The sequence below is a fragment of the Artibeus jamaicensis genome, unplaced genomic scaffold (assembly GCF_021234435.1).
Source record: "Artibeus jamaicensis isolate MK-2021 breed Jamaican fruit bat unplaced genomic scaffold, CSHL_Jam_final scaffold_584, whole genome shotgun sequence".
NCBI lineage: Eukaryota > Metazoa > Chordata > Mammalia > Chiroptera > Phyllostomidae > Artibeus > Artibeus jamaicensis.
Window position 1 is genome coordinate 8654787 of NW_026522048.1, and position 12099 is coordinate 8666885.

General features: G+C 52.7%; 1 protein-coding gene across 1 annotated transcript in view; it reads left to right on the forward strand.

Annotated features, from left to right (window-relative positions):
* Positions 1–12099, forward strand: part of DDX11 (DEAD/H-box helicase 11) — an 81280-nt gene that overhangs the window by 50676 nt on the left and 18505 nt on the right. The window contains exons 28-31 of the mRNA XM_053658796.1: positions 31–109; positions 323–477; positions 2288–2322; positions 10802–10871. Of these exons, the coding sequence (XP_053514771.1) occupies positions 31–109; positions 323–477; positions 2288–2322; positions 10802–10871 (339 nt within the window). The remainder of the gene's footprint in view (positions 1–30; positions 110–322; positions 478–2287; positions 2323–10801; positions 10872–12099) is intronic.

Genomic DNA, 12099 nt, shown 5'->3' on the forward strand with positions numbered 1-12099 from the left:
CTGATAGGTCATCTGCTTTGCCCTTCCCAGCCCCGGACCCCAGGTCAGCCCGCCCCAAGTAAAGCTCTGGTGGAGAATCTGTGTATGAAAGCTGTCAGTCAGTCTATAGGTGAGCCTGGGACTGCTCCTCACTTATCAGGAAGGACTGCTCCTTCCCTGCTGGGGAAGGAGGGAGGGAGGGAGAAGGGATGAGGGAGGAGATAGGATGGGGTCTGTTCCTGGCCATCTCTCCATCCTGGGGGCCAAGGAAGGGAAAGGGACCGAATAGCAGTGCTCTGTCGAGAGGCAGGTTTGATCAGAGCCCCAACCTGTTCCCGTCCAGGCAGGGCCATCAGGCACCAGAAGGACTTTGCCAGCATAGTGCTCCTGGACCAGCGGTATGCACGTCCACCTGTCCTGGCAAAACTGCCCACCTGGATCCGAGACCGTGTGGAGGTCAAAGCCACCTTTGGCCCCGCCTTTGCTGCTTTGCGGAAGGTCAGTCCTGCCTTTCCCTTCTCAGCAAACTCCCCACCGACACCTCCATCTGGTGTTTCATGGTCTTGCCCTATCTCCTCAGTTTCATCATGAGAAGTCTGGCCTCTCCTAAGGAATATCCACACTTGTCTGGCATGCAGACCAGGCCCCTTCTGCAATCACCAGGCCGCCAGGACCCAGGAATAGGCGTAGAGGCCAGTTGGTGAAAACTAGGTTACTTGGGTCCCAGCCATCCTTGGGCCCCTCCCAGAAACTGGATCTGCCCTCCTGCCCACCACGGCCCAGTGTCCTCCCTGCCCTCCTTCCTGGCCAGCCTTCCTGGGCAGCTGTGGAAGCTGCACCTTCCACCGCATCTCTGGCCCTGCCTGTTTCTCAGCGTCCAGTTCGTCAGAGGTGAGGTGGAGCAGGCCTCTGCCGCCTCCCCTTCTCCTCCTCTCCCTTTCCCAGCTCAGATTGGCTGTTTGAGACCTTCACCCTTTCCTCAAAATTAGGGGCGTTCCCCACTCCCAGAACCCCTGGTGTCCAGGGCTCCTCGGCCCTCAGGCTTCTGGTTACTTACTGCATCCAACTGCCATCTGGGCATTAAAAACCACCCCTGGGAAATCCGGCACTGAAGTCACTGAGAACTGGGAACAGGGCCCCGTGTGTTGCTGCGCCACCTGCTGGCCTCACCCCTTTACTTCCAGGCTGCTCCCTAACCTGTTCAGGCCCTGCACAGCACCCTTATGCCCCTGGATGAGTACCAGGTCCTGCAACTCAGTAGCACCTCTCCCCCTCTCAGCCACCTGGGCAGACTCCAAGACACCTCTTCCCCTGACACCAGCAATTACACCAAGGGCCATTAGGCTCTTAGCATGGCTACTTTTAGATACTCTGTGTCCGTCAGCCAGGCAGTTTTTCCTCTGTGAGAATACCCCTGCCCCCAACTGCAACAACTGCCCCTGTTGACACCTCTTCTCTCCCTGACCCCAGAGAAAGGGCCTTGGTCGGTCCCCTTGGCACCTGGCCCCATTGCCTGAGACCAGTGGGAGCAGGTGCACAGGCCCTGCCTCGGAGAAGTTTGCATTCTGCATGGCTCTACTTCTTTAATTAAAAGTGTACTGCTGGTTGATGGCTTTCTGCTTTCTACTTCTTTATTGATTTGTGCACTGCTGTATCTCAAAGTCTCAGGGAAGAGCAGAGCACACCAGTGAAGGAGGTGGGTGGAGCACAGGCATGGAGCCGGGAACCCTCCCCCACCCCTCAGGAGCCAGCCTCCCTCCCTCCTTGAAGCGGGCCCAGCCACAGCCCTGGTGGTCCTCCAAGACCCCCGTCCCTCCAAGGGCATCAGGGGATGAGAGACCTGCAGACCAAGGAGCCCATCCCAACTGCATCCATGTAAGGGCAAGAGCCTCAGCCTGGGCTTGGGAAGAAGAGGGAGCCGCTGAGCTCCTAGGACTCCCAGTCACGGTCATCGTCCTCTCCAGGTGGCTGCTGTGGGGGAGGCAGAGGTGGGATGGAGTCTGACATTCGAGTGGAGTCTTGCCCCTCCCTGGCGCTGGCCCCGGCCCCAAGTCTTTTCTGAGAGATGCCTGGAAGGGAAAAGATGGAGGGTGAGGGGGGTGCTTTGGGGCACCAGCTCACCAAGCCCCTAGAGACTTAAAAGCTCCTGGAGACCTAAGGCAGATTGTACATGGCGCACAAGCCCCGAGTCCCCCGGAAGGCAGTGGTGCTCCATCTACCTCTGCGCCTCAGGACCAGCTTGTTGGAGGGATGTGACGTCAGGCCCCACCGTGGCCTGTGGCCCTCACTGCAAGGTTTCTCCTCACAGGGGACACCACCGGCAAGGAAGGACGAAAGGACCAGGTATGAAACCTGCTCCTGGGTGACAGCCCCAGGGTTCAGTCACATTTGTCCTCTTTTCCTTCATCACTGACACACCACCCCACAGCCACCGGGTCACCACCAGCTTCTGGACCTTCAGTCTGTCAGTGGAACCAGCACCAGGGCACCGATAAGAAAATGGTTAACGTTTAAGAAACACCAGCACAGCCACCCTGTGAGACAAAGGGGCTCCAACATGCAGCCCCAGTGTGTGAGCAACCAAGAGTCTTAGGCAGTTGGCCCAGGTCACAGTGTAAAGCTCAGAGGCCAAGCTGGGAGTCAATGGCAGGACTGCTGCTTCATGCCCAGGTGTCACATTTTAATCGTGGTCCCAGTGGAAGAAATCCGTAGCCCCAAGGAGCTTAGAGAAGCAGGACTGAGCCACCCCTCCAGGTCCTCTGTTTCTAAAATATCTCAGGTCTGGACCTGAAACACTGTCCATTCTTCGTTCCTCGGACAACTGCCGGAGTATGAGAAGATTCTCTCTTGCACTTGGAGCTGGAGGAGGCTCTGTTGCCTATCCCCTCAGCAGGCTCCGAAACCCAGCAGGAACCCACTGCCCAGGCAGCAGAGACGGGGATGTCAGGGTGGCCACCCAGGGTTTCCAGCAAACACCCAGGGGACAGCAGGGGGCTGGTCTTTTAACATGTGGGTGGCATGGAGCACCCTGTTGGAGTCTGGTGGTGATTGGAAGAGCTGGCCTTTCTCTCAGCCCTCCTGGAGTGGGTGCATCTGAATCCCCTCACCTTGCTCCAGCTCCTTCTCATTTATCTTGCACTCCCTGACACTGCGGAGCTTGGCCTTGCAGGTGCCCCCAGCCTGGTGGATGGACAGCAAGCGGCCTGGCCACTGGAGGAGTCCATCATGTCTTTGGGAGCTCCCTGAACTGGGAAGAAAGGCTGCTCACTCAGGCCTAGGCTGTGGGAGAGCCCTGCCCAGCATAAGGTTCTGGGGATCCCGAGGAGCTGTCAGCAGCCTGGCTGTGAGGAGGGGCCCTTCGCGAAGAGGAAGCTGGCTGGTGAGGCCGGGCCTTTGCTGAAGCCCGGATGCTGACTGCCTCTGCCTGAGCTCAGGACCCTCTCCAATCCCCACCCAGCTTAGCTGCCACCTGTGGAGGGGGGCCTGACAGTTTATGATATGCCGAATATCTCAATGTGACATGTGATCCAACAAGGAATTTCTCTGCTACTTCTGGAAGAGGGAGATGACTGGAAGATACATTGAAACAGCAATTCTGCAATTTAAGGAACCCATGGATATTCTGTTGCTGTAGTTTTCAGTGATTTCAGCGGCCCCTCTTATTCCACTGGTGTCAGTGGGGGACCCACAGCCCCATCTGCCCAGGCGCCCTCCACCCTGGAGGACAGAGTTCCAGAGCTCCACGGACATGGTTTGAAAACCACTATTAATGAACCCAATGGGACAAGATTTAAAATTAGAACTATCCTGAAACTGTAGAATTTATGGCCACTTAACCAAACTACAGAAAACCCTTCAGGATTTTCAGAAACTTGGAGGTGCCCCCTAAGAAAGTGCCCTACCCCCACACACGTGCCCAGGGGCCCTTCCCCTACTCCTACCTGAAGGAGAAGAGCTGCCATCAGCTTCCTGGGCATCGTGACCTGGAGAGGCCAAGGTCTGTAGTGGAGGTAGGTATGAGGGGAGCACTGAGCAGCACTGCTGGAGCCGGGGGACGTGGGCGGCAGTGGGGGTGTGAAACAAGTGTGAGAAACGTGAGGTGTCTGAGGAAGAAAGGGGCCCAACTCCCCTTCCTGGCTCTGGCTCACTTGTCTCAAAAGGCTTGGCCACCACTGTGGGGAGGCAGGCAGCTCTGGAATGATGCCTGGGGTGGAGAGGGCAATGCCAGGGCCAGATTTGCTCTGTACTTGAGGTCATCAGCCATGCCTTGCAGGTCAGGTAGGTGGCATATCACGTCACTCTCACGTACTTGGCCCAGATCAGGCATGCAAAAGTGGTTCTCTGGAACCTGCAGGATTAGGTGGGGGTATGTGTGCTGGGGTGCTGCAGTTTGACCTTGGGGCAGTCCCAGAACTGCTCCTCCCATGCGAGCTGCTTGCTGACCTGCTGATGGCAGACAGCCAGCTGGGCCTTGGTGGCTTCATTGATGGGGTAGAGCTGCAGGACTTTCTGGAAGTCGGCCCATGCCGAGTCAACGTCATTCACTGCCAGGTGGGCCTCTCCGTGGTGGCGAAGGCCCTTCTCATTGTTGCTGTCCAGCTCCTTCTCTGGTCAAGACTGGTTTTTCAAGGTATGTACCTTCAGCACGATGATGGAGAATGCAAATGGCTGGTTCCACCTGTAAAAGAATGAGTCTCGGGACATTAAATGGGGAAGACCAAGGTCTACAAAGGAACCTCTTTCAGTCCTAGAGGCAGAGAGGGAAGACAGGCCTTCCTCAATGCCCCCAGGCAAGACCAGCTGGCTTGTACTAAGTGAAGATTGCAGGTGCCACTTGTCCGCTCTCTGGCAGAAACTGACCTCAGCCATCTGTGGGCAAATATTTGCCCAGAGGAGCCCTCCCTGAGCGTGTCCTCAGAACCACACTGCTGGCTCCTCTTCAAGCACACAGCGCCTGCTCTTTCACTGTGGAGCTCAGTTCCAGCTTCTCTGAACATGTCTCCCAAGACTCCTTGCCTGCCATCCACCGAGGGAGAAACACAACTGTCAGCGACCCCAGAGAGTCACCTCCAGGGTGGGAGGCGACTTCAGGATGGGCAGGACCTTGAGCCAACTCACCTTCCCAAAACTCTGGAGGCGCATTTCCTGTTTCAGGTCAGCGTTTGGTGGGAACTGGAACTTTCCCTTCCCAACACTGCCAAAAGCAGGGCTGTGGGGGCAGAAAAACCCCCTAAGCCATCTCATCAGCAGTTAACCTGCTCCTCATGGAAAAGAATTCCTGTTTCCCAAAAAGTACCTCCGTGTCCTGTGTGGCAGAATCTTCCCTGACCTCCAAACACATTACTGGTTCTCTTAGTATCTCACACACCCTAGTGACAGCTCATGCTGTACATACACTGGCATGACTACTCACTGAACTGGCATCTCACTGAAAAATGAGTCAGTAGGTGGCAGGAGCAATGTCTCTGAGAAACTCGACGTCGTCAGCACCGTGCATGGCACAGAGTAAGTGTGCTTCCATAAGGTCACCAATGAGCAAGTGAACCAATGGAGCACGAAAACATTGATGTCGGTGAAGGGGAGAGTCTGCAGCAGCCATGAGTGAAAAGATTATGCTTGATCCAAGGAGATGTGGACAGTTGTGACCACGCTCCTAACACAGCGAAGAGACCATGATGGCCTATGTTTGCTGTGCCCAGAGGCACAGTGAGCACGAAGGAGGCTGTGGGGGTAGAGAACACGTGCCCAGGAGAAGATACACAAGGCCAGCCATTTAACTCTCCCTGGACATTTAGATCTCTGACCTCGGTTCACACTCATGCTCTGCCAAGCCCACTCCTGACCTGGGCTTGAAGTACACATGGAATGTTCTCCACTTTCCATGTGCTGAATGGCCTTCTCCAGCCCAGTAGGCAGATCCAGACTCTGCACCTCACCCATCTCAAAGTGGAGCTCCTGCTGGTCAAAAATCTGGTCCTTGTACCCTTCCAGTGCAGCTGGTGTGCAAGAAAGGCAATGGACCCAGTGCACAGGTGGGGAGCAACTGAAGGAGGACGCCGTCGGCACCCTGCTGTGGTCTCACCACTTCCTGGCCCCAAGGCGCCCTGGTGTTCTGACTTGGAGGGATGATGAAAGGGTATGTTCCAATCCCTCATTTTACAGGCAAGAAAAGGGGACCAGAGAAAGGAAGCAACCTGCCCAAATCCACTCAAAGACTAAGTATCAGAAACCTAATTAAAACCTGCCTACTGTTTTACCCTCCACCACAGCACCCTCGTGGGCCTGGCACAGCCTCTGTCCCGAGTCCATATTCCCTGCATGGTTGCCCCATCTTCTTCCTCTTTTAGGTCCTCGCCCTTGAACTCACACCACTCTACTTGTGGGACACGGTGTAGGGCCACAAGTCCTGTCAGCACGAACTTGTCAACAGTGAGACACAACTTCTCTCCCATTTAGAAGAGTCCCTCCTACTGCCAGACGAGGTCTGACCCGGAGGGCAGCCACGCTACGAGTGAACAAAGTGGCACTTTTGCCAAGTTCTCGGGATTTGCCCCAGTCTCAACTTTGGTAGAGGTGGGCAGGCCACCCAGATTTCAGGTAACCTCAGGACATCGGTCTGTTCGCTCCCTGCTCTGCACAGTAAGGACAGGTTCTAGTCAGTCCTAACTCAGCTACTTGAGAAGCCCAGTCCGACAGCGTTAGAAATGACCCAACATCTTTCAGCAGTCTCCTGAACATCCTCCAAGTCCTTAGTGTTGATTAGGGCTCCACTACTTGCAGACTGACCAGTGTCAAGTCCCACCTCCTCAGAGGAAACTTTCCTCACCTCCCTGACCCACAGGGGGCGGCATCTCCCCCTCCTCTTATCTCTAGACACCAACATTCTATACCGTCATTTGTAACTGCACACACATTCTGACCTCCTGGCTCCTGTGGGTTCAAATCACACCCCGTCTCTGGGCACTGCTCTTGAGATAAACACGTCTCTGCCCATTACTGCCTGGAGTCTGAAGAGGGGTTCAGGGCCACCTCTTTCCACCTGAAACCTCCAAGTCGCCTCTGTCCTGGCAGCAGTAAGCTGTGTGCACAGTGAAGCCAACTGCCCTGCCATTTCTCTTTCCCCTTAAGGCCAGACCCTTAGCTTTGGCTGCATTGTCTCCAAGTGGCAGGAAGGCCTGCAACCAGGCCCTCAGCTGGCTCTTTGCCTTGCTCCCTGGCTGGACGCTTACCTCAAAGAAGGGTTGCATTGGAAGGGGTTTGCAGAGGGCTGCCTGCCCAACCGTGGGCATATTCTGGCTTGCAGGTGAGGCCACATGCTTCTCCCAACATCAAGGTTGCTACAGCAACGTCCCAACCCTTGATGACCTCCCCTTTCTGTAGGTACAGAAAGTGAACAGGTCCTTCCTCCTTGGCAGGGAACTGACTGGGCCCTGTGGCCCCAGGGTACGATGCCCGAGGGGAAGCTGGACACTCTTTAGAAATGGGACCAGGAAGGTGGAAACATGTGGCTGCAGTCAGTGCTGTCACCTCAGACCCCTAAACACCAAACCAGAACCAAACCGCTCAACTCTGGAACAAGGACGTTCAAGAGACAAGGCAGCCCCTTCTGAAGAGGAAGTGAGGTGCTCAGAGTGATCAGAGCAACGAGAGGAATCAGTGGAGTTACTGGACCGTGGGAGACAAAGGAGCAACAGCAGCAGCAAAAGCAGCAGTTTGCACTAAACCATTCCTCCTCAAGCTTCTGAAAATATGGTTCCTGCTTGTGAACGCTCACATCCTCCCGGAAACCTAGCTACCAAGCCTGGTTTTGCCCACCTTTTCCCAGATCAAGGAGAATTTGTCTCTGGAGTCTGGACTGGAGGCAAACTTGGTGCCATCTAACAACCGGACAGTGTAGTGAAGGAGGACTCGGTCCCCAGTCATGAGCATGTTTGTGGCTTGATGACCTGGGAGGAAGGGGGAGGTGAGTGCCCAGGGATGGGGGCAGAAAGAGGCACAAAACAGCCTGCACGTTTCTGACAGGTACATACAGGGAGTCTCCTGCCTCCTTGTAAAGAGCGTCAAGGGACCAATGCCAAAGGACTTCATGATAGAAAGCTTGGCCTGAGTCCTGACCACAGGCTTCCAAGGCGGCCAGAAGAATAATGGCCAAGGCAAGGTCCCTGCACCTTCGCTGCCCCCTTCGGAGCCTGCAGCCCTCTCAACTCCAGAACAGTGCAGCCCCTTCAGGAAGGCCATGTACCTCACCGCCCCCTGCAGGAGCACTGCGCCAAAAGCCCGGAGCCTGCAGGGGCTGCTGTCCCGTCCCAGGCTGGGCCAGAGGGTAGCTGCGATGGGCGCTCCAGTTCCGCGCCCCCAGCAGACCCTGTGCTCCCCCCGCGCCCCCACCCTCACCTTCAGCACGCCTTCATCATGCTTGGGCCTGATGTCCACTCTCTCCATTCCGAGGGGCGCCGGCTGCACCGCACTCCTTGCTGCCTTCATCTCCTCCATGGTCAGGGCCACTCCAAGGGCCCTTTACTCAGGGAGCTGGTCAGTGGGCGGGAGCCAAGCCCTCTCAGCTGCCCGCCTGCCTGCCTGGGGTGGGGCCCAGCTTGGCAGCCACCCGCCCCTCCTCCCCCCTCCAAACTAAGTGGTCCAGTGTTCGAGCACCTGTGTCTCAGGACGCACTGGCAGGGTGCGCAGAGCCCAGCTCAGGACTAAGTAGGTGGTGCTGAGCGGCCCCAAAGCCCTGGGTCCCACCCGCTGCAGAGCGAGGGGCTGGGAGGAGCCAGAGCCGGGGTACCGGGTGCTGGGGGTTCTAGAAAGTTTTTAAAAAATCTTTCATGTTTAGGTCTATGATCCATCGCAAATTAATTTTTGCCTGTGGCGTGAGGTGGAGCAGGTTTATTTTTCTTACACATGGATGTACAGTTGATCAGGCCCCATTTATTGGGAGGCGACCATCCCTGGGTGAACTGTGATGGCTCCTTTGCGGCCCATCAGGTGTGACCATGCGTTTGTGTCTGTTGGCAGACCTTCCTTCGTTCCAGAGGTCTGTTCCTCTATCCCTGGGCCACATGGTAGCTTAGTTGCTGTAGCTTTAAAATGAGTTTTGACATCTGGTAGTGTAAGTCCTCCAGCTTTGTTCTTCTGTTGTTCGGATTGCCTTGGCTTTTGTAGGTTCAACACACTGTTTTGGACACATATTAGAATCATTTTGTCAATGTCTGAAAAAGTGCTGATGTTCTGGTTGAGATTCCATTGAACTTATACATCAAATCAGGGAGATTTGGCATCTTAAATACTGAATCTTCTAATCCAAGAATGATATGTACCTCCACCTATTTAGGTATTCTTTTTTTTTTCTCAGCAATGTTTTAACGTTTTGTATTTTTCAGCATAGAGGTGTTGCACATCTTTTATTAGATTTATTCCTAGATATTTTTGGTTGGAGTGCTATTGTGAAATTTATTTTATAAAGTTAACTTTCTAATCGTTTGTTGCCGGTATATGGCATACAATTGATTTTTGTTTTTATTTTTCTTATTTTAATTGTGGGACGGTGTGCATAGCATGAAATGTACCATTGTAGCCATTTTTGGGTGTGTAGTGTTTGGGCACTAAGTGCATTCCCATTGTTGTACAAACATGCAAATACTTTCTTTTGGTAAAAGCTTTATTGAGACATAATTCAGAGCCCATGTAATTCACCCATTTGCGGGGTACAATTGGGTGACTCTTAGGATATGCACAAGGTGGTGCAGCCATGACCACAGTCAAATACAGAATGTTTTCATCACCCCAGGAAGAAATCCTGTGCCCTTGAGAAATCACTGCCCAACCTTCCCCAGCTCCTGGCCCCTGGCAACCAGCCACCTATTTTTGGTCCATCTGTTCCCTTCTTAGTTCACAGGTATTTACAAGGTTTGAGAGCATGACTGGTGGTTCATTGTCAGGCACATGCAGTGCTTGAAGAATCCCACAGGCAGCCTTAGCTGCTCCTGCACTTCCGCCAGCCTTTTAGACACTGACATTGTTATGTTTGCTTATCTCCCTGGGTCTTAGTGTTTTCTTTCTTTTTCTTTCTTTCTTTCTTTCTTTCTTTCTTTCTTTCTTTCTTTCTTTCTTTCTTTCTTTCTTTCTTTCTTTCTTTCTTTCTTCATTTTCTGTGCCTTCTAATGGAAGAAAGAGGTGTATTTATTCTTATTTTTATTTTTTGAGAGAGAGAGATAGGAAGATAGAGGGGAGGGGGAGAGAGAGGAAAAGAAACAATCCATTTTTTGCTGGACTTTTTTATGCAATTCATCAGTTGACTCATGTATGCCCTGGCTGGGAATCAAAACCATGACCTGGATGCACCAGGACAGTGCTCTGACCAACTGATCACCCAATCAGGGACAAAAGAGGTGTATTTCTTACATGTGACACCTTCTCTTTCCCTGAACCTTGAGGCAGACAAGCCCACTCTTCCTTGTGGGTTCTCCCAGCCCTGAATCACTGTATCTTTCCAGGTGGCAAGGTTTTCCCTAGTTGATTCTGCCGCTGCTTGAAAACATTTGTCTTTCTCCATTTTTATTCACCAACTCTTCTTTTTCTCATGCAGTTGATTTTTAAAACCAGTTTTACTGGGGTCTGATTTACATGTGCTAAACTGACCAACGTTAAGTGTATAGGTCAGTGAGTTTTGATAAATGCACACAGCCATGCAGCCACCACAAGCAGCACAATACAGAGCCTTAGCCTCCCCACCAACAGTTCACTTGTGCCCCTCACAGTCAGCCCCACTAGACCTCCTCCCTGGGCCCTGGCAGCCACTAACCTGTTCTTTCCCACACCTTAGCCTGTTGGAGAACTTCACGGGAGAGAATTATACAGTGTGTATCCCTTGTGTCTGGCTTCTTTCACTCAGGGTAAGCTTTTGAGATTTTCCTATGTCGTTGTGTGTATCAGTAATTTGTTTTTCTTTTTTTAATTCCTGAGTAGTATTTCATTGTTTGGATGTGCCCCAGTGTGCTTATCTGTTCACCAGCTGAAGGACTTTTGGGTTGTGCCTAACCTGTGGCTGCCAAGAATGAGCTGCTGCAACATCCTTGTACAAATCGTTGTTTGGAAATATGTTTTTATTTCTCTTTGTGTCCTCATGAGGAGCAGCAGGCTTTGCTAGGTCACATGGTAAGTATATGTTTAACTTTAGAATGAACTGCTCAACTGTTTTCTGACTCGGCTGCACCATTTTGCATTTCCAGCAGCAGTGCATGAGAGTTACATGTGCTCTGCACCCTTGCCAGTACTGAATAGTCTTTTCACCGTTCTAGTGGGTATGCAGTGAAAATCCTAGCAGTTTTATAATTCTCATTTCCCTCATGAATAGTGATGCTGAGCATCTTTGTGTGTACTCATTTGCCATTTGGTATCTTGTCTGCAGTGAAGAGTGTCTTTTACCTACTAAAAAAAATCAGATTGCCTTGTTATGGATTTGTGAGAGGAACATGTGTGTGTGTGCGTGTGCATGGCACAGCGCTAAGCTGAATAATGGCCTCCAGAGAGATGTCCTGGTGCCAGTCCCCAGACTCCATGAGTATATGTGACCTTGGATCTTGAAACGGGGAGATTATCCTAGTGGATCCAATGTAGTCGAGTGGTTTTTGTGAGGGAGGGAGGAGGGTCAGCCTCAGAGGTGGAGATGTGACAATGGAAGCAGAAGTCAGTGTGCCCTGGGGCTGTGAGCCAGGAAATGCAAGCAGAGTTTGGAATGTGGAAAGGGTGAGGAAGCGAACTTTCCCTTGAGCTCTGGAAGGAACTGAGTACAGTCGACACCTGGGTTTTCCCCAGTGACACTGATCTTGGACTTCTGGCCTCAATTACTGTAAACCAGGGGTGTCCAAGCTTTTGGCATCCCTGGGCCACACTGGAAAAAGAGTTGTCTTGGGTGACACAATAAAGATATTGCAACACATAATCACAAAACAATCTCATAATGTTTGAAGTAAATTTATGATTGTGTGTGGGTTGCATTTATTCATAGCCCTCCCAAGCCACAAGTGGCCCACAGGCCACAGGTTGGACACCCCTGCTGGGAACTCATAAAGCTAAATGACTTTAAGCCATGAAGGTTGTGGTAATATTAGCAGTGTACGG